A 17008-nucleotide genomic window follows, 5' to 3' on the forward strand; every position below is an offset into this window, starting at 1 on the left:
ATATTTACTTATGCACACCACTATCATAATCATATAATAATAATAGCAAATTACATTTTTATGTCTAATTATTTAAATGTAAATATTTAAATTAAAAGAATAGACCCCAAATTTTTCAACCCACCGTCATATAATGTTTTATTAAATAAATTAAATTTTTGTATTGCAATATAATTTATGTCAGAACATTTTTGAAAATGAATAACAATACAGATTCTGATTGGTCAATCCAGCTTCATGGTAACCAATATTTGCTTTATCTACAATTTTTCATTGGACTATTCTTTTGATGGGATGAATTTCTAATAATTGTTACTAGGTAAAAAACTTTTAATTTAATATTTTTAATAAAATATATTAAATATCTGTTAATAGTCATATATTATAAGCGAATACAAGAAATAAAAATTTTATTTGATATCTTACGTTAGGGCAAATTTACAAATGACCGTTACCGGTATTGAAAACACTACCCATTTAAAATTTGAATGTTTGAAACAGTTTACAGTTGGAAAATTGTCTGACTGATCAGTCAAGTAGGTTTTATAAATATTTTTGTAATAATAATGTGTTTTTATATATATTTGTTAAATTAAATATTATTGTGTAAATAGTAATTGTTAGAAGTATAGTTCAGTGAGCCCAAAGGAAAATAAGAACAGAAATCTAAGGAAGAACACACAGGCTTTTTGATATATTTTCAAGAATAATTGAAAAGATTAATTATATCTAAAGCACAATGAAATCTTCGTAAGTTAATCAATATATTCATAGTATATTATATATTTGAATAAATTCTTTGTCGTATGCAATATGTACTTGTTTAACAAAATTGACATTAGAATATTGGATATCATATGTTTTATCAATTTTGTTTCTGTTATTAAAATAATGATCCAAGAACAACACAAAGATATTTCATTATAGTTTTTTTGTTTATACATTTATTATTTTAGACGTGGAAAAATGTTAGGCTCATCCCGAAAAGCGATTAATCGCATAAGAGGTGCTAACACATCATATAAAGATCCTGTTCAAGTATACTGTCGTTTAAAACCTATGCAATTTCCTAATGATGTATCATGTATGAGAGTTGTATCAGATTCAACAATAGTAATCACACCACCAGAATCTGCAGTTAATTTTCGTAATACCACTAATAAGGAAATACAAACGACATTTACTCATGTGTTTCCACCAGATGCTACACAAAAGGAAATATTTGATATGGTAGCATTACCTTTGGTTGAAAATCTTATACAAGGAAGAAATGGTTTATTGTTTACGTATGGGGTAACTGGTAGTGGTAAAACATATACTATGACTGGAGATACTTCTCAAGATGGGATTATGCCTCGTTGTTTTGATGTTATATTTAACAGTATTATAAATTATCAAACTAAGAAATTTGTATTTAAACCTGATAAACTCAATGGTTTTGATGTGCAAAGTGAAGCAGATGCGATGTTAGATCGACAAAGCGAAATACATGCTGGACTTATGTCTCAGAAAAGCAGTAAATCTGGAAAACTGTAAGTCAAATGAAATAGCCAAATTATAATTAGTTAACGAACAATACGTATAGTGAACATAATCTTTGAACAGATTACGTTTATTAACCAATCATCCACTATATTACAATATATTCGAGGATTCAAAATATATTTATATTAATTATTTTTTATTAGACGTAAAGCGGAAAGTGACAGCGATAGTAATCCTGCTCTAATTCGTGGATATAATGAAATCCAAGTTCTTCCTATCGAGCAAGACAATGCATACGCTGTGTTTGTTACATATGTTGAAATATATAACAATAGTGTATATGATTTGTTGGATGATGATGATGTTAGAAATAAGTATGTTCAATGTTCATTAAATTATTGAATATAATTTTTTATTGGACAAAATTATAATACTGTATATTGTATATTATTCATTAATACTTTGTTGCAATATTTAGAACATTACAGAGTAAAATTGTAAGAGAAGATGGTAATAAAAACATGTACGTCCATGCTGTCACTGAAGTGGAAGTGAAAAGTTCAGAGGAAGCATTCGAAGTGTTTCATCGTGGTCAACGAAAAAGACGTGTTGCTCATACTGCTCTTAACGCAGAATCAAGTAGATCTCACAGCACATTTACTATTCGTCTTGTACAGGTAATATTTTATATACATTTTTTACAAGTATGTGTATATGCATATACACATATATTATCTCTTATACTCGTGAATCTAATATATCAGTAAATAGGCACCTTTAGATAGCGATGGTGAGCAAGTTACACAAGACAAACGTGTTGTATGGATAAGCCAACTATCATTAGTTGATTTAGCTGGGAGTGAACGTACAAATCGTACTAAAAATACAGGACAACGATTGAGAGAAGCAGGTATATAGTTAATGCAATTTTTTAATTCTCTCTTAGCATGTTAAACCCCCATGTCGGTTCCTACGAGATTTGGCGCCTAACATGTTAAAATATATTTCTATATAAAAAATCTATTATACATATATGTATATAATTTGCAAACAGGAAATATAAATAATTCGTTGATGACTCTTCGATCGTGTATGGAAATCTTAAGAGAGAATCAAATACAAGGAACTAACAAGATGGTGCCGTATAGAGATTCTAAACTTACACATTTGTTTAAAAATTACTTTGATGGGGAAGGACAAGTTAGGATGATTGTTTGCGTTAATCCAAGAGCAGATGATTATGATGAAACAATCGTACGTTATGTAGTAATAATAATAGTGCACACATATGTGCGTTTGTATAATGTCAAAGTTTGTTTTAATTGCTTGATAATATTATATCTGTGCAGCAAGTGATGAAATTTGCTGAAGTAACTCAAGAAGTACAAGTAGCAAGGCCCACGGTTAATAAAATCGATCTTGGTTATACACCTGGAAGAAGACAAGCAAATAAAGTATGTAACAAACAGAATTTAAGTTTAATATTTAATTGATTATAAATATTGTTAATGAAATAATTATTTTTGTAGATATTTAAAGAAGCAAAAAATAGATTGGAAAAAGAAGGCCGTGTAGAAGCTAATGGTTTAGAAATTGATATTGGTTTAGTGTACAGGTAAATTTCATAATTTGTTCTCAATGCAATTATTAATTAATTTTATTTGTTTTATTTTCCTTAATTATTTTATTATTATTTCTTGTTTTGTGTGTGTCTTTAGCTTGGGTGGACCATTCCCTGAATTAGAAATGAATAATCCACAAAATGATCAAATCATAACAAATTTAATGCACTTCTTGGAGCAAAGAATAAACAAACGAAATATGTTACGGACTGATTTACAACAAAAGCGTAAGACATCTATTTTAATTTTTTGTAGTTTTATATATATAAAATATATATAAAATAAAAGATAATAAATATTTTTTATAAAAATACATTTTATTTGATTGTATCTTTTTTGTAGAAAATGAATTCAGAAAAATGATTTCATCGATGGAAAAAGAAAATATTAGTTTAAAAGTAGATAATGCTTCATTGAAAGCTACGAACGCGCAACAGAAGAAAAAGATTGTAGCTTTGGAAGGTCATCTTGGGAAAACGGAAGCGCAAATCGATAGTTTGATTTGCAAATTAAACAGTGCAAATGAAACGATAAAATCTATGCAACAGGAGGTAAAAAATAGAGACATGGTATTAAATCAACGTTTGATAGATAAACAAAGGGCCAAACAAAAATATAATACTAAGATACAGGTAGAGACGGATAAGATGAATAAAGAATTAGAAGTAAAACTTCGTCAACAACGCGAACAACTTCAGAATCAAATGAAAGCCCAAGATGACAAATTGAGATTAGTTAAACAAATTTTAGTTGACGAAAACGTTAATTCAGAAAATATTGTATCCAAGGATGTACCACCTGCTACGCCTGTTCGTGTAGCAGATATTACGAAAAGGTTAGTACCTTTTACAGAAGGAAGATCACGGAAAGACAAAACAATGGTATCAAATGTAAGGTATAGACGTTCTCAAAGCGCAGATAGGTGGATCGATCATAGACCTGGAGCACTTGCTCCTCTTGGTACTGTTCTCCAACCAATAATGCGTAGAAGACGAAGTGTTACCCGACTTACGAGTCCAAAAGAAATTACAGATGGTGCGTCTAGGTATTGCCTAGTCGCACAAGAACATGATACTGATGGAGAACTTGAAACCAAACTTTTTAAAGGAGATATTTTACCAACTTCTGGCGGAGGAGCTCAAGTAGTATTTAACGATATGGAATGTCTAAAGCAATCATCACCAAAAGCAAGAAAACGTAGTGGACTAGACGAAGTAGATAGTCAAATAAGTTTAACAAATCACAGTTTAGAATTACATAATAAAAGGCCACGAATAATAAATTAAGTGATTTTTATGAAAAGGAAGATTTTCTTCAAACTTTAGTACATTTTGATACAATATGATTCTTCGTATAATAGTATTACTTCAAGAGATTATATTTAATTTATGTAATATTCGATTAAATATTTTTATTGTGTCTATTTTAAACAGTACTAACAGTGAAGTTCTTAATATTACGAGGTACATTTTAGGATTGTATATTCTTGTAGAGATCACACTAACGATACGTAATTTTTTTATTAGATTTAGAAATAAGATCATTTTAATTTTTATTCTATTCTTATACAATAGAGATTTTAAATAATGTTTCTTTTTTACATGAAATTAGTCTTCTATATTGTATTTCAATAAAATATTATTTAATTCTTTTTACAATTTTATATCTAAGAATTTGATATAAAACGTTAAGAAATATCCGAAATCATAATAAAAATCATAATAATGTGTTATAATATTGTAAAACGTACAGAAAAGGAAATCAATTTTACTTTTGAAGCAAGCATTAACATTAGACATATATTTGGGATTATTGATTATTATTTATTATAAGATATAAGTACGATTTAAGAATCATCTTATTACAAGAAACGTATGATACATTGGAACCGCGTATCTACAATCATATTTAATCCGCATAATGTTATAATACTATAGATATATTTGTTAATTCAAATTTGTTCTTTTTATTACAAACGTTGCCGACGTAGTTGATTATCCAGTTGAGCTAATTGACTGCGAAATCCATAATTTGGATGAATATCGCGTTTTTCACGGACTATCCTTATCGCATCAACAGCCAACATATTCTTCTTTATCATCAAGTATGCTAAGACGCACGTTGCACTGCGAGATACTCCCACCATACAGTGTACAAAAACTTTACCTAATATATATGCGTATGACATGATTAAAAGATACTTATTACATGATCACGCACACACATGCGTGCGTTAGATATTTGAAAAGGTAATATTATTGGATCGTCTGGAAAATTTATTCCACTTTTATACACAATCAATTTCTTATATTAAAAACGAAGCAATTTTTCCAGGTGATACAATAGTAATATATATTTGCGGATAACAGCTAATGCATGACTTTAATTATCTTTTTTATGCATGCAATTAATAAAAAAAAAACTCGGAACAAAATTCTATATAGTATTTAGATGATACACATGAAATAAATTATTTTTACAATGCATTTTTATAATAAAACATTAACGTCTTCCATAACTTACCATTCCTTTGGTAACTTCCTTAATAATAAGATTGTTGAATGTTTTAAATTCAACTTGATCCTTTCATATGTATAAGTAAAATTCTATTTTGTTCGTGATGTGATTAAAAAAAAAATTTTTTTGTGTATCATGTCTTTTTGGTACAAACTGCAGAAATTTTCTTTAAGAAATTTTTTAGTAATTACGTATGCAGTAAAGATAATAAAAATCATAAAACTTGATATCTCAACATTTCTATATAGATATAAATATATACAAATGTATAAAAATTTACCATTATTAGAAACAGCTTCATCGATGAAAGATGCCGCAGTGTAGAAGTACTTGCTTATATCAACAGTTGGAAGATCAGCCAGCGGTAATCCAAGATATTTTATTCTTGTATTACTATAATAATTTCTGTCAGTATTTACAAATCCAAATTTCTTTCCTTCCGCAGCATTAAGCAAATGTGTTATACCGATCCTTGCAAGATAATTTTTATTTTTTGCCGTGGTCCTGTTACATGAAATTTAGTACTATTGTTACAATGATTTGAAAAGACAATGGGAAACCTTTTAAAATGTAGTAAGTGAAAAAGAGACATGTAAATTTTCATTTTAAATTATCAAGTAAAATCTGAGACCTTTCATACGCAAGGTGAGATTATTCTTCCAACTTAATTATCCAATAGATACAATTCACTGTTATCATTTTTTCACTCCTAATCTACATAAACTATAAATGCAATAATTCCAATGCAAGTACTAACGCATCTCCTATAAATATTCCAGGATATACTTCGTCGCAATCGATTCCTTGTTGAGCACGAAAATATTCAAGATCATCTTTGTTCGGATCAAAACCAGGTAGCGGTTTAAAATCAGTTCTCACAGAATGCAAAGTTTCTGTTAGTTGATGTTCGGTTGTTTCACCGCCTGGTAAATGTTTTCTAAAATCCTGTTAATAAATGAGATTAGAATAAGAAAAAGGATTTTATATATTATATAATATAACAAAATCTAAAGGAATTTAAGGGATTTAAATACCATATGATTCAAACTGAAATAAACAACAGATATAATCTTATATACACGCAATATAAAATCACTCAATTAAATTAAATCTAATATATTAAAAAAATATTTTATTTTATCGCATATGATTAATTACATTAAAACACAAAAATTTATTACTGAAGACATATTCTATTTAGACACTGTTTTTGAATCTCACCCGATCTGCATCACGCCACGAGAGTCTCATCGTAAATATTTAAATCTAAGGAAGTGAATTCCGAAAATCAAGGAAAGACCGGTAAAGTATACACACGGGGAGACATTTTATTTATTTTTAAATAGTCTTACGAAACGTCAATCAAGCTAAATCTGGCTCACGAAGATAAAAATGAACGCAACACGAAACAACATTTTAAATGCGTACAAAAATACGTAGTTAAAATTGTATAATTACTTACATCATTTTGCAACTCACTATTGTTATCCATGAAAATGAATTTAATGAAATAATTTAATTCGCGTCGTTAAAAAAAAAAACGAGAAAGTTAATTTATTGTTTTTATTACAATCACGTGAGTTATCCTATATTTTTTATATATTTATAAATCTATTTTATTTGTATTTTCTATATATATATATATAATATATATATGTATAAATACGTATTGTATGTTTTAAAATATTTTAGAAATTATATATATATATATATATTTATAAACTGATGACACAATTTTACAACGTCATACTAATTTTTTATGCGTATATATTGAGCTATTTTAAACAAACAAATCTCTTGAACGTTTCTTTAAAAATATAATAGCAAACCAGTGTCGCCAGATATACCATATTTTCATTCCCTACGTATCAAACGAAATCTCTCTATATGAGTTATTTATTTTTAAAATAACATTTGAGATTTCTTTAAAGAAAACAAATTAATGTTAATATTAATTACAGTTTAATGTGATTTCTTCATTTAAAAAAACTTTTCAATCAATATGTCAATAATCATCAAGATTTTATTGAGAGGGCTTTTAATTAACAGTTTAAACATTAACAAAATGTTCAATTTCTATATTCAAAAGTGTTAAAATGACAAGTAACATGTTAACAAGTGAATGTATAAGAGAATCTTTAAAAATTATTTTAATTTTGCACTTTCATTGACCAAGAAAAAATAGATGTAAAAAATACGATTTTTTAAAATTAACAATTGAAGTATGCAAGGAACAATTTGAGAAAAGGCAATTTAAGCTTAAACATGATTTACATTTGAAATCGGCAAAAATGGCTAGAAAGCACTTAGGAAATGTTTTTGTTTATAGTATAATTTGAAATTATTTCCATAATTAATCGACACAATGCGATATATAAAATATAATTAGTATATTTAAAAAATTTTTTATCGTAATATAGGAAAATAATAAAACAAAATAGGTGGGAATCATGGATTTACTTAGTGATGACTCATGACGTAAGTCAAATCAAATGCCTAAGAAAATATGGCGGTGATAGAGGCACGATCGGTGGTGATACTTCTTTGATATTAGCTAAAATATATATTTTCTTTGAGGTTATCTGTGTAATCTTTTCTATCGCAATTTTCAAGTTGAACAATAAAACGTCAAAATGAGTTTCTTCAGCAAAGTATTTGGTGGTAAAAAGGAGCCAGTTGCTCCATCAACGGCCGAGGCTATTCAAAAATTACGTGAAACTGAGGATATGCTGATTAAGAAACAAGACTTTCTTGAAAGCAAAATTGAACTTGAAATTCAAACAGCGAAAAAGAATGGAACGAAGAACAAGAGAGGTATTTTTTATTGTCTACTTATTGCTTTAGTTCAATATCAAGATTGTTTTTATTTCCTTTTATTATAACAATTAAAATTAATATCAATTTAAAGTAATATTTTAATGGTTAAGGTCATCTGTCATAGTGGTATCTTTTAAAACCTTTGTCAAGTTTCAGATTTTTTCAATTTTTTATTGCAATTATTTCAACTTCAAATAATGCATATATATTTGCACACATGATCATATATAAGATACATTATTTATTTTAATATTTATTTTAATTAACTTTTAATTATCTGATATATTAATAATGAGAAGTATGTTCTATACTCATATGTCATTTATAGCGGCTATCCAAGCCCTTAAAAGAAAAAAGCGTTATGAAAAGCAGCTACAACAAATTGATGGTACTTTGTCAACAATTGAAATGCAAAGAGAAGCTCTGGAAAGTGCTAATACAAATACTGCAGTACTTACCACCATGAAAAGCGCAGCGGATGCATTAAAATCTGCTCATCAACACATGTAAGAAATTTGTTTTAATTGTTATAAGTATTTTGGTAATATATATATTAAATTTTCTTTTTATTTAGAAACATGCAGATCAAGACGATTAATTAAGCTTTACAGTTTAAATATATGCATTGATGTTGTGTTATGGTTAAAGATAGCTGTGTTTTCAAGTGAAAAGATACTTTATAATAATTTTATTACAGGGACGTTGATCAAGTTCACGATATGATGGATGATATTGCTGAACAACAAGATGTTGCTAAAGAAATTTCTGATGCAATATCTAATCCTGTAGCATTTGGTCAAGACATAGATGAAGAAGAACTTGAAAAAGAACTCGAAGAACTTGAACAGGAACAACTCGATAAAGAATTACTTGGTATTGAATCTACGGATGAATTACCAGCGATACCTGCTACAACTGTTCCAGCTGTTCCATCTGTTCCTGCAAGAACTCGTACAAGTAATGATTCATATAATGATAAGAGTCAAATATCTAGAAGTATTTTATATATTCTATCAATATCATATATGTAATGTTATAATTGAAATACTATTTATTTTTTATAGAAGCTAAACCAGAGGAAGACGAGGATTTAAAGGATTTAGAAGCATGGGCATCGTAATTAAGTTGGATGTCTAAGAAAAAGTATTACAGATTATTAATCTGTACATTGGTGATTTTACAAAGTAATAGCTTCAACATCTAATATAGGTACTTTCCATCAATTATTTTGAAATTCCTATTTACTATATTTGTATTTTTTTCATGCAAATGTTAAAAAGGAGAAACAACAAACAAAAATCTATATAAAATCAATTTGCTATTATAGATTTATAGCTTGTGATTATAACATTGAAGCGGAATGTGCTTTATAGTTTTTTCCTTTATATATATATATATATCGAGTAATTATTATTATGGTACCAAACTAATATACAAACAAGTTTCTTATCGTTATGATAGCTCATTCTTTTGTATATAAGTGATAATTTAAATAATAGTTTCAAAAACAAATGCTTGCAGCATTTATATTGTTCATAATAAATAGAGTTTTATTATATGGATATAATTACTATAAATTGATTAATAAAATGATTGGAAATACTGCATATATATAATAATAATAATAATAAAACAATAATAATAATTTATATATGAAGACAAATAGAAATTGTAAATCTATAATTTCATCATTTTTGTTGCAAGTAGCATATAATAATACACGGAAAATGACTTATAATTATGCTTTTATTGCTTCACAGATCAACGATTATGTACAAGTTTTCGATAACGTACTATTCTTTTTTGCACAGTTCATATATTTGTAAATAAATATATACTTGAAAGTAGTATAGTGCAAATTGTATACCAAGCTGTTTAATTTTATAGCAGCTAACAAAAAGACTACAAATATAAGTAATAAGAAAAGGAGAGTGAAAATTAATGTGCAACTTTTTTTTTCTTTTTTTCTCTCCACAAATCATCTTTTTACTTACGAGATCATAACATACTTTCTACAGTATTGTGTTATAAATGAAATATATATAGAAAGACTATACGCAGTATTTTTATCGTGATATATCGCTTTGATAAGACGTAACCGGTGTGGGAATATATTTTTTATTGAGTTTACTATTCAATGCAGGAATTGGCAAGGGATGAATATGAGGTTTCGCTGAGAACCTACATCCAGCGATATCTATTTCATAATGAGACGTTGGTTCCATTATAAAATCCGTAGTAACAACGTTTGTGCTGTTTTGAAGATATTTCATTCCAGGTAAACTGATAAAACCAAGACATATAAGTTTTTCCGTAGCGAAGCCGTACCTATCAAAATTAATATGTTATTAGTAAAATAATTACGAGTAAAATATAAAAAAAATATTCATCATTTGCGTGCATTTGAACTTATTACAAATATTTACCCCACGGATGTAATGGTTCCAACAAATTCACCATTTCGATATATCGGTTCCCCGCCCCATGCCCATATATTTTTATTTACATCGAGTTCATTGAGCATAAATAATACCAGTCTTTTGGTGACACCTACTTCCTTCTGACGTTGCAGTGCAAATTTTCCAATAAAATATTCTTTCTTTAAAATGGAAAGAAAAAGAAAATTTTTAAATGCCACATTTAATATCATTTGACAAATAAATGTATTTACTTACATCCAATTTAATGCTGTATCCGCATCCAGCTTCATAGGGTGTAACGAATGGAGTTAACTCTTCTGCCCAAAAAGGAATAAAACGTTCTATTCTCATGAAGCGTTGTGTAAGCACACCAACGTCACGCACTCCATAATCTTTTCCAATTTCCATTAACGTTGAGTACACATGCAGTGCATATTCTGAAGGTATATATAAACAATATCCAGATTCACCAGTATGTGTAAATGCCATGACCATTACATCTGAGGCATATGCTACATTTACCGTCTGCATAATGGAAGTACAATTTTTAGATTTATATATCTACATAGCTAAAATAATACTTATTGTTCCACCAATAAGTTGTAAATACCTTATATGTGAAAGGGAATAGATTAATATCTGAATTAGAAAGTTCTGAGAGTAATTCAGTAGATTTAGGTCCTACCATATTAATAACTGTATATTTTGAAGTCACATCATTCAGACCAACAGAATGATCATGCGGTAAATGCCTATGTATTTAAAGAAAATACATCCTCAAAGTAAATTATTTTTATTATAGTAATAATAAGATATAGATTATATATCAAATCTTACTAATTAAGTTATACTCAATAATGTTATATCTATGCATGTGCAGATTATACTGAAATCAATAAAACATGATTTTAAATATTATTAATTACCTGGACATCCATTGATAAATACGTGTTTGTTGTGAAGTGGGCGAAACCATAAAGTAACTATTTTCTGCTTGTCGAACTAGCATACAATCATTTTCATAGCCACCTCTTTCATTTTGCATACCTGTGTGCACTATCCCACCGATTGGTATGTTTGCATTATTGGAACATAATTTTTGAAGGTAATTTACTACTTCCAAACGACTAGACTATAATTAATTAAATTGAGAATATTTAAAATTTGACATAATTAGGAAGAAATGTATTTTAATAAGTTTTCTGAACTTACTTTAATTTCAATTTTAGAGAATGAGCTCATATCAATTATTCCTACACCCTCTCGACATGCTTGAAACTCTTCCTTCATGAAGTCAAAAAATTTAGGTTTATAAAAACTCCCTGATGGCATAACTGGTTTCTTTTGTCCTCCTTTCGAAGTAGTATAATTGAATAAAACAAATTACTCTACATGCATTGACATAACAAAAATAAAAAAGAACATTTACTCACGAACGTAGTTCGAATTAAAATAAAGTGGTCGTTCATATGCCATTTTAACACCAAATATAGCCCCGCGTTCCTCGAGGACAGAATACAGTGGCGAACAACGTAATTTACGAGCATATTTGTATTCGCTTTGATGAGGATAGAGTATAGCGTAATTTCGTCCAACTACTTCCTTAATTCTTTGCTGCAAATACTGTTTATTATTATGCAGATCTAAAAACCTTTGCACGTTAAACGGAAGGAGTTCTTGGGTAGATTCACCATTTATTAAACATTCGGCGACTTCTTTTCCAATACCTCCCGCTCCTTGCAAAATTAAACGAATCGTCAAAGTTGGTAAAATGCTTATAAATATCAAAGATTACGTATACCGTTTACCTTGGAGCGAATTTCCATTCATTCCCACGGCAACAAAGTAGTTTTTCACTTCAGGACTTTCACCTAAAATCCATCTACCATCTGGAGTAAAATTATCTGGATAATTATATACATTTGGTTTTGGTAAACTTTTCAAAATTGGTATTCTATGTAAAACCTTATCCCAAAGAGGTTTCCAATGACTAGGATCATCTTTTACATATTGCCTCCAATCCTTAGATGAAACTAATCCAGTTTCAAATGCAGGCTTAGCTTCAGCTTCGAACCAACCAATCAATAAACCTCCTGTTTTATATGAAATAACTTTACTTCATATTTTGATTTCATTTAAATTACAATATATTATAATAATAATATTATCATCCTTATATTAATTATGTCAATTGAATTATACAAAATATACCTTGCCATTCTCTCATATACGAATACGAATCAAAATCTCTAACGCATGGTAGATTCATTTTCAATTCTGGTGATAGAGGAGGTGTAATAGCATAGAAATGTTCTGCAGGATATGCTGGTATTCTAACAGGTGGATTACATCTTAAACCTAATTCTCGAGCCCACTATATTGTTAAGATTAATATTGTAAAGTAAATGTCAATTGCAATGTTTTAATTAAACGAATAAATATCATCTGTTTTACCATTCCTGCACAATTAATGAAATATTCGCATATGACCATGCCTTGATTAGTTCGCACACTTTGTACAGCTTTATTTTTAGTGTAGACTTGCTCTACGCGACAATTTTCAATATATTTTGCTCCTCCTTGTTTGGCTAATTTAGCTAAAACTTCACAAATAGTACTGGGATCCGCTACTGCATCTTCTGGTACCCAAATAGCTCCTTCGATATCATTTACATGCAGGTATGGATGCAATTGTTTCAGATGGTCTTTATCTAAAATCTGTGTGCAGTAATTCTTAATTATCTGCGTTAATTGTATAATATTGTATATCATATTGTATATCATATTTAAATGATATTTACCTCGCAATGCAAACCGGTTGGAACATTGTATGCCATTCTCCTTTTTAAAGCTATTATTCTATCTTTAGTTTGCGCTAAATTTATGCTCCCGCATTGTTTCAATCCAATATCATATCCCATTTCTTGTAATTTCTGATATAATTTAATACTGTAAGATATCAAGTTTCTGTGAGAAATGGGTTTGAATAAACCAAGTGTTCCGGATCCAAAATGTGATGTCCCACTACCAATCCTGTAAGCATACAAGGTACAGTAATAATTTGGTTTGTAAGTAATGAAATATGAAATAACAAAACTAATTGATTAGATTGAAATGACCTGTTTTGTTCCAGTACCAGAACATCGTTCCACCCATTAAGGACAAGGTGATAAGCAACAGAATTAGCAACTGTTCCTGCACCTGCAATAACGATCTGCGATTGAGATGGCAAAGCAACATTTTCGCTAGGATAATTTAAGTAATTTCTAGGATTATTAGCATCGTGGCTAACATAAGTAACTTTTTTATATCTGTAGACTCCATTTTTATTGGTTAAGCATGAATAATGTTTTCTATTCTTTCTTGTATCTTTCCTTTTTAATAACAATACGCGAATACATATTTTACGAAGATGACTTAACATCAACTTTATTTCTGCTTAACGTTAATTTAAATGGTTTATTAAAAAATGATATGTCCAAATTTCAAAGCCTATTCATAGGCTTCACATCTATAGAATACTTCGTCGATTAGAAATATTAAATGACTACGTATGTGGTGTCATTTAAAACTTATACAATTGTAAATTCGTGTAAAGAAATAATTTAGCAACAATTTGTTTAAATCTAAAATTGAACATCTATTTTGGACAAGGAAAAAAGATCAAAACAAGAAAGATTAATTCCAAATAAAAATTTAACGTTTTACCTACATCTAAAAAAAATAACTTTTTATATAACGTGGAACACAATTTAACGTTGATTAAAATTATTATAATTTTTCTAAAAAGTTTTTAAACAGAACACTTATTTTCTTTTATAAAAAAAAAATAATCACGGTACATCGCATGATTCATTTCGTGTCCACTGTTCGAACGAGCCCGGGAAAATGTCGATTAATTTGAATCGATTGTCTCGATTTTCAAATCAATATCTTTTATTTTGATCTTCATTTGAATAATTAATTATAAATAAGTTTGATTCGATAGTTCTGTTAATGTCATTTAGTGAAATTCCTTTCAAATACGATATGATTTGGTTAGAATATTAATGTTTAAATTTACAAAGCCATGTGGACAGCTATATTAACATTTTTTGTATCAAAAACATCATGGATTTTCCTGTTCGTTATGTTGTACATTACTGTTTTTATTATAATCTCAGTAAGACTATAATAGCAAAATTATAATATTGTTGAATTTATTTGAAAGAAATTGAACTTTTAACCATTTTATTTCAGAATGACGATGACAGAGAGAAAATAAAGAAACGTGTTAGTATTTAAAATTTTCAAAAAAGATATAATATAAAATATTCTACGCGTTTTATATACTGGAGCGTCCCAAGTGTTTTTCCGCAAAATTTTACCACTATATTCTATAATTAAAAATAAGAAATAAATGTTATATATATAATATAAACGTTATCTTATATTGACTTAAAAAATATGCTGGTAAAATTTGGTGAAGAAAACTAGAACACCGAGAGAGTATGCATATATACATTTATTAATTATTTTTTTGTATTATCATTTCATTATAGATTTTGGACGAAGGAAAAAACATCGTCATTACTACGTTTAATAAAGTAATTTATTATTACAGATTATTTTGATTTTAAATAAAATATATTTTTGTATATATCAACTTTTAATTATTTTATGTATCTTTATGAATGACAATTCACTTAGAAAGAAGAAAACATGGATATAAAACTTCAAACGCTTTCCGACAAACTTACAAAGAAGGAACGTATGGTTAGATCTAAATAATTTGATAATCTGTTCTATAAATAATTCGTAATATTTTTATATCGTATACTTTTTTTTCATGAATATTTCACTGATAATTTTATTTTTTTCTCTCAATAAAATGGGATAAAATATAGCTAAAACAATCGCAGTATAAGATAAAAAGCGTAGAAAATGCGTTGAACGATATAGAAAGTAAAACCTCAACTTGTCGAAATCGTTACAAATCTTTAATAAGCGATCTTAAATTAGATGTCCATAAAACCGAAGAAGAGGTTTGTTTTTCTTCCTTTATGAATAGCTTTAAATATCTTATTAATATCTTATATAAACATGATTTTATTATTAGGTGAAATCTTTGCAAAGTCAGGTTTCCAATTTGTCTCTTCGACGAGAGGAATTAAAGAAAGAGGCTATTAAGGTATTCCAAATTAAATTAAAATATCCATAATAAAAAATCACATCTGTTAAAAAAAAATATAAAATGATACACTTGTGATGTCGTCATTTTAGCAACAAGAGGAGTACGAAACAATGCTCGTACACTTCAGCAAAGATCTGGAAAACAAAGGATCAGGATGCGGTACATCGACATGAATCTTTTTGAAATGAATTTTAATATTCTTTTCTTATTTATATAATTTATTTTCTTTTATACAGTTTCCGGCTACGAGAAATCCTTATTTTCTTTAAATAAAACTTCAGTGCATTTTCGATTACGAAATACGTAGGAAAATATTTCCAGATAAAATACTATTGGTTTTTGGATTTAATTTTTGATGTCTCTTTTCTGTAATCAAATTATTTTTAATATCGATAATGATCAATAATTATTAAATATTAAGATCTTTTATTTTTCTATTAATTCTGTATATACACATTTGGAATAATTATTTTTATACAATGAAATAGTGCAACGCAAAAGAAATGCTATTCATATAATTATCGAGATTACAATTTAAGTGCTTAAGAAATAATCGAGTAATGGAACGAATTCCATTCGAATTCATTTTGAGGTGAACACGTAATACTCAACGATTTTTAATTATAAATATTATTTTCGCTGTATCGTAAAATTTATAAATGCGTTAACAACGAATTAAACAAATGAACATTTGACAAACAATTAACAATTGACTAGTCAATTTTATATAATATTGATTACACGTTTTGTACATTGGGATAGAAATTATGCGGAACGACATATTAAGGCACTTTCTCGTTTTTTTCGATATTTTGCCGATTATTATTTTTTCTTCTTCCTAATTTTTCCTTTTAATGTGTCAATGTTTTACGCATAATTTTCAAATCATTCATTCAATTAATGTCTCTAATAATAATAATAATAATAATAATAATAATAATAATGATAATAATAACCAAAAATTAGAGAATCGT

The 17008-nt window shown here is 28.0% G+C and overlaps 5 protein-coding genes across 10 annotated transcripts; 3 read left to right on the forward strand and 2 right to left on the reverse strand.

Moving 5' to 3' along the window:
* Positions 1-26: 26 nt before the first annotated feature.
* Positions 27-4403, forward strand: LOC122526304 (kinesin-like protein KIF23). 4 transcript variants are annotated; one of them, XM_043649647.1, is made up of 11 exons: positions 27-319; positions 432-750; positions 957-1532; positions 1689-1859; positions 1964-2162; positions 2257-2395; positions 2540-2739; positions 2835-2939; positions 3015-3100; positions 3204-3334; positions 3450-4403. In XM_043649647.1, exons 2-11 carry the CDS (start codon positions 740-742, stop codon positions 4391-4393), a joined length of 2562 nt encoding a protein of 853 aa, XP_043505582.1. In that variant the 5' UTR covers positions 27-319; positions 432-739; the 3' UTR covers positions 4394-4403. The 4 variants fall into 4 exon arrangements, with proteins under 4 accessions (XP_043505582.1, XP_043505583.1, XP_043505584.1 ...); XM_043649648.1 differs by lacking the exon at positions 27-319 and having other exon boundaries at positions 340-536; positions 615-750; XM_043649649.1 differs by lacking the exon at positions 27-319 and having other exon boundaries at positions 340-750; positions 3450-3942; positions 4026-4115.
* A 506-nt stretch (positions 4404-4909) lies between these two features.
* On the reverse strand, positions 4910-7192 carry LOC122526307 (dual specificity protein phosphatase 3-like). 3 transcript variants are annotated; one of them, XR_006306020.1, is made up of 5 exons: positions 7087-7192; positions 6382-6569; positions 5905-6128; positions 5631-5790; positions 5182-5273 (listed from the first exon to the last, which is right to left on the reverse strand). XR_006306020.1 is itself a non-coding variant. In XM_043649652.1 (4 exons), exons 1-4 carry the CDS (start codon positions 7114-7116, stop codon positions 5077-5079), a joined length of 639 nt encoding a protein of 212 aa, XP_043505587.1. In that variant the 5' UTR covers positions 7117-7192; the 3' UTR covers positions 4910-5076. The 3 variants fall into 3 exon arrangements, 2 of the variants coding, with proteins under 2 accessions (XP_043505587.1, XP_043505588.1); XM_043649652.1 differs by lacking the exon at positions 5631-5790 and having other exon boundaries at positions 4910-5273; XM_043649653.1 differs by lacking the exons at positions 5631-5790; positions 7087-7192 and adding an exon at positions 6846-7031 and having other exon boundaries at positions 4910-5273.
* Positions 6865-10383, forward strand: LOC122526306 (charged multivesicular body protein 4b). The gene is made up of 5 exons (XM_043649651.1): positions 6865-6926; positions 8045-8438; positions 8770-8947; positions 9139-9398; positions 9506-10383. Exons 2-5 carry the CDS (start codon positions 8258-8260, stop codon positions 9559-9561), a joined length of 675 nt encoding a protein of 224 aa, XP_043505586.1. The 5' UTR covers positions 6865-6926; positions 8045-8257; the 3' UTR covers positions 9562-10383.
* Positions 10170-14533, reverse strand: LOC122526303 (pyruvate dehydrogenase phosphatase regulatory subunit, mitochondrial-like). Its single transcript, XM_043649644.1, has 12 exons — positions 13981-14533; positions 13663-13894; positions 13316-13579; positions 13073-13235; positions 12670-12954; positions 12295-12597; positions 12074-12213; positions 11788-11993; positions 11472-11613; positions 11117-11386; positions 10868-11040; positions 10170-10769 (listed from the first exon to the last, which is right to left on the reverse strand). Exons 1-12 carry the CDS (start codon positions 14283-14285, stop codon positions 10508-10510), a joined length of 2745 nt encoding a protein of 914 aa, XP_043505579.1. The 5' UTR covers positions 14286-14533; the 3' UTR covers positions 10170-10507.
* A 774-nt stretch (positions 14534-15307) lies between these two features.
* On the forward strand, positions 15308-16736 carry LOC122526384. Its single transcript, XM_043649764.1, has 6 exons — positions 15308-15313; positions 15403-15447; positions 15551-15616; positions 15748-15885; positions 15960-16031; positions 16124-16736. The coding sequence occupies exons 1-6, from the start codon at positions 15308-15310 to the stop codon at positions 16205-16207; spliced, it is 411 nt and encodes a 136-aa protein (XP_043505699.1). The 3' UTR covers positions 16208-16736.
* The last annotated feature ends 272 nt before the right edge of the window (positions 16737-17008 follow it).

Source organism: Polistes fuscatus, unplaced genomic scaffold, assembly GCF_010416935.1.
Source record: "Polistes fuscatus isolate 324 unplaced genomic scaffold, CU_Pfus_HIC Scaffold11, whole genome shotgun sequence".
Classification (NCBI taxonomy): Eukaryota; Metazoa; Arthropoda; class Insecta; order Hymenoptera; family Vespidae; genus Polistes; species Polistes fuscatus.

Excerpts from the sequence above, each read along its gene's own strand:
- LOC122526306 (XM_043649651.1), top strand. The coding sequence starts at position 8,258 with ATGAGTTTCTTCAGCAAAGTATTTGGTGGTAAAAAGGAGCCAGTTGCT. Across the intron at positions 8,439-8,769 it reads TGGAACGAAGAACAAGAGAG|CGGCTATCCAAGCCCTTAAA; the intron begins GTATTTTTTATT and ends TGTCATTTATAG. Across the intron at positions 8,948-9,138 it reads AAATCTGCTCATCAACACAT|GGACGTTGATCAAGTTCACG; the intron begins GTAAGAAATTTG and ends ATTTTATTACAG.
- LOC122526307 (XM_043649652.1), bottom strand. The coding sequence starts at position 7,116 with ATGGATAACAATAGTGAGTTGCAAAATGAT. Across the intron at positions 6,570-7,086 it reads ATAGTGAGTTGCAAAATGAT|GATTTTAGAAAACATTTACC; the intron begins GTAAGTAATTAT and ends ATTTATTAACAG. Across the intron at positions 5,274-5,904 it reads TGAAGCTGTTTCTAATAATG|GTAAAGTTTTTGTACACTGT; the intron begins GTAAATTTTTAT and ends CATATATATTAG.
- LOC122526304 (XM_043649647.1), top strand. Across the intron at positions 2,740-2,834 it reads ATGATTATGATGAAACAATC|CAAGTGATGAAATTTGCTGA; the intron begins GTACGTTATGTA and ends ATATCTGTGCAG. Across the intron at positions 3,101-3,203 it reads GATATTGGTTTAGTGTACAG|CTTGGGTGGACCATTCCCTG; the intron begins GTAAATTTCATA and ends GTGTGTCTTTAG.
- LOC122526384 (XM_043649764.1), top strand. Across the intron at positions 15,448-15,550 it reads TCATTACTACGTTTAATAAA|AAAGAAGAAAACATGGATAT; the intron begins GTAATTTATTAT and ends CAATTCACTTAG. Across the intron at positions 16,032-16,123 it reads TAAAGAAAGAGGCTATTAAG|CAACAAGAGGAGTACGAAAC; the intron begins GTATTCCAAATT and ends TCGTCATTTTAG.
- LOC122526303 (XM_043649644.1), bottom strand. The coding sequence starts at position 14,285 with ATGTTAAGTCATCTTCGTAAAATATGTATTCGCGTATTGTTATTAAAA. Across the intron at positions 11,614-11,787 it reads ATTTATCAATGGATGTCCAG|GCATTTACCGCATGATCATT; the intron begins GTAATTAATAAT and ends TTAAATACATAG. Across the intron at positions 11,387-11,471 it reads TATTCCCTTTCACATATAAG|ACGGTAAATGTAGCATATGC; the intron begins GTATTTACAACT and ends TCCATTATGCAG.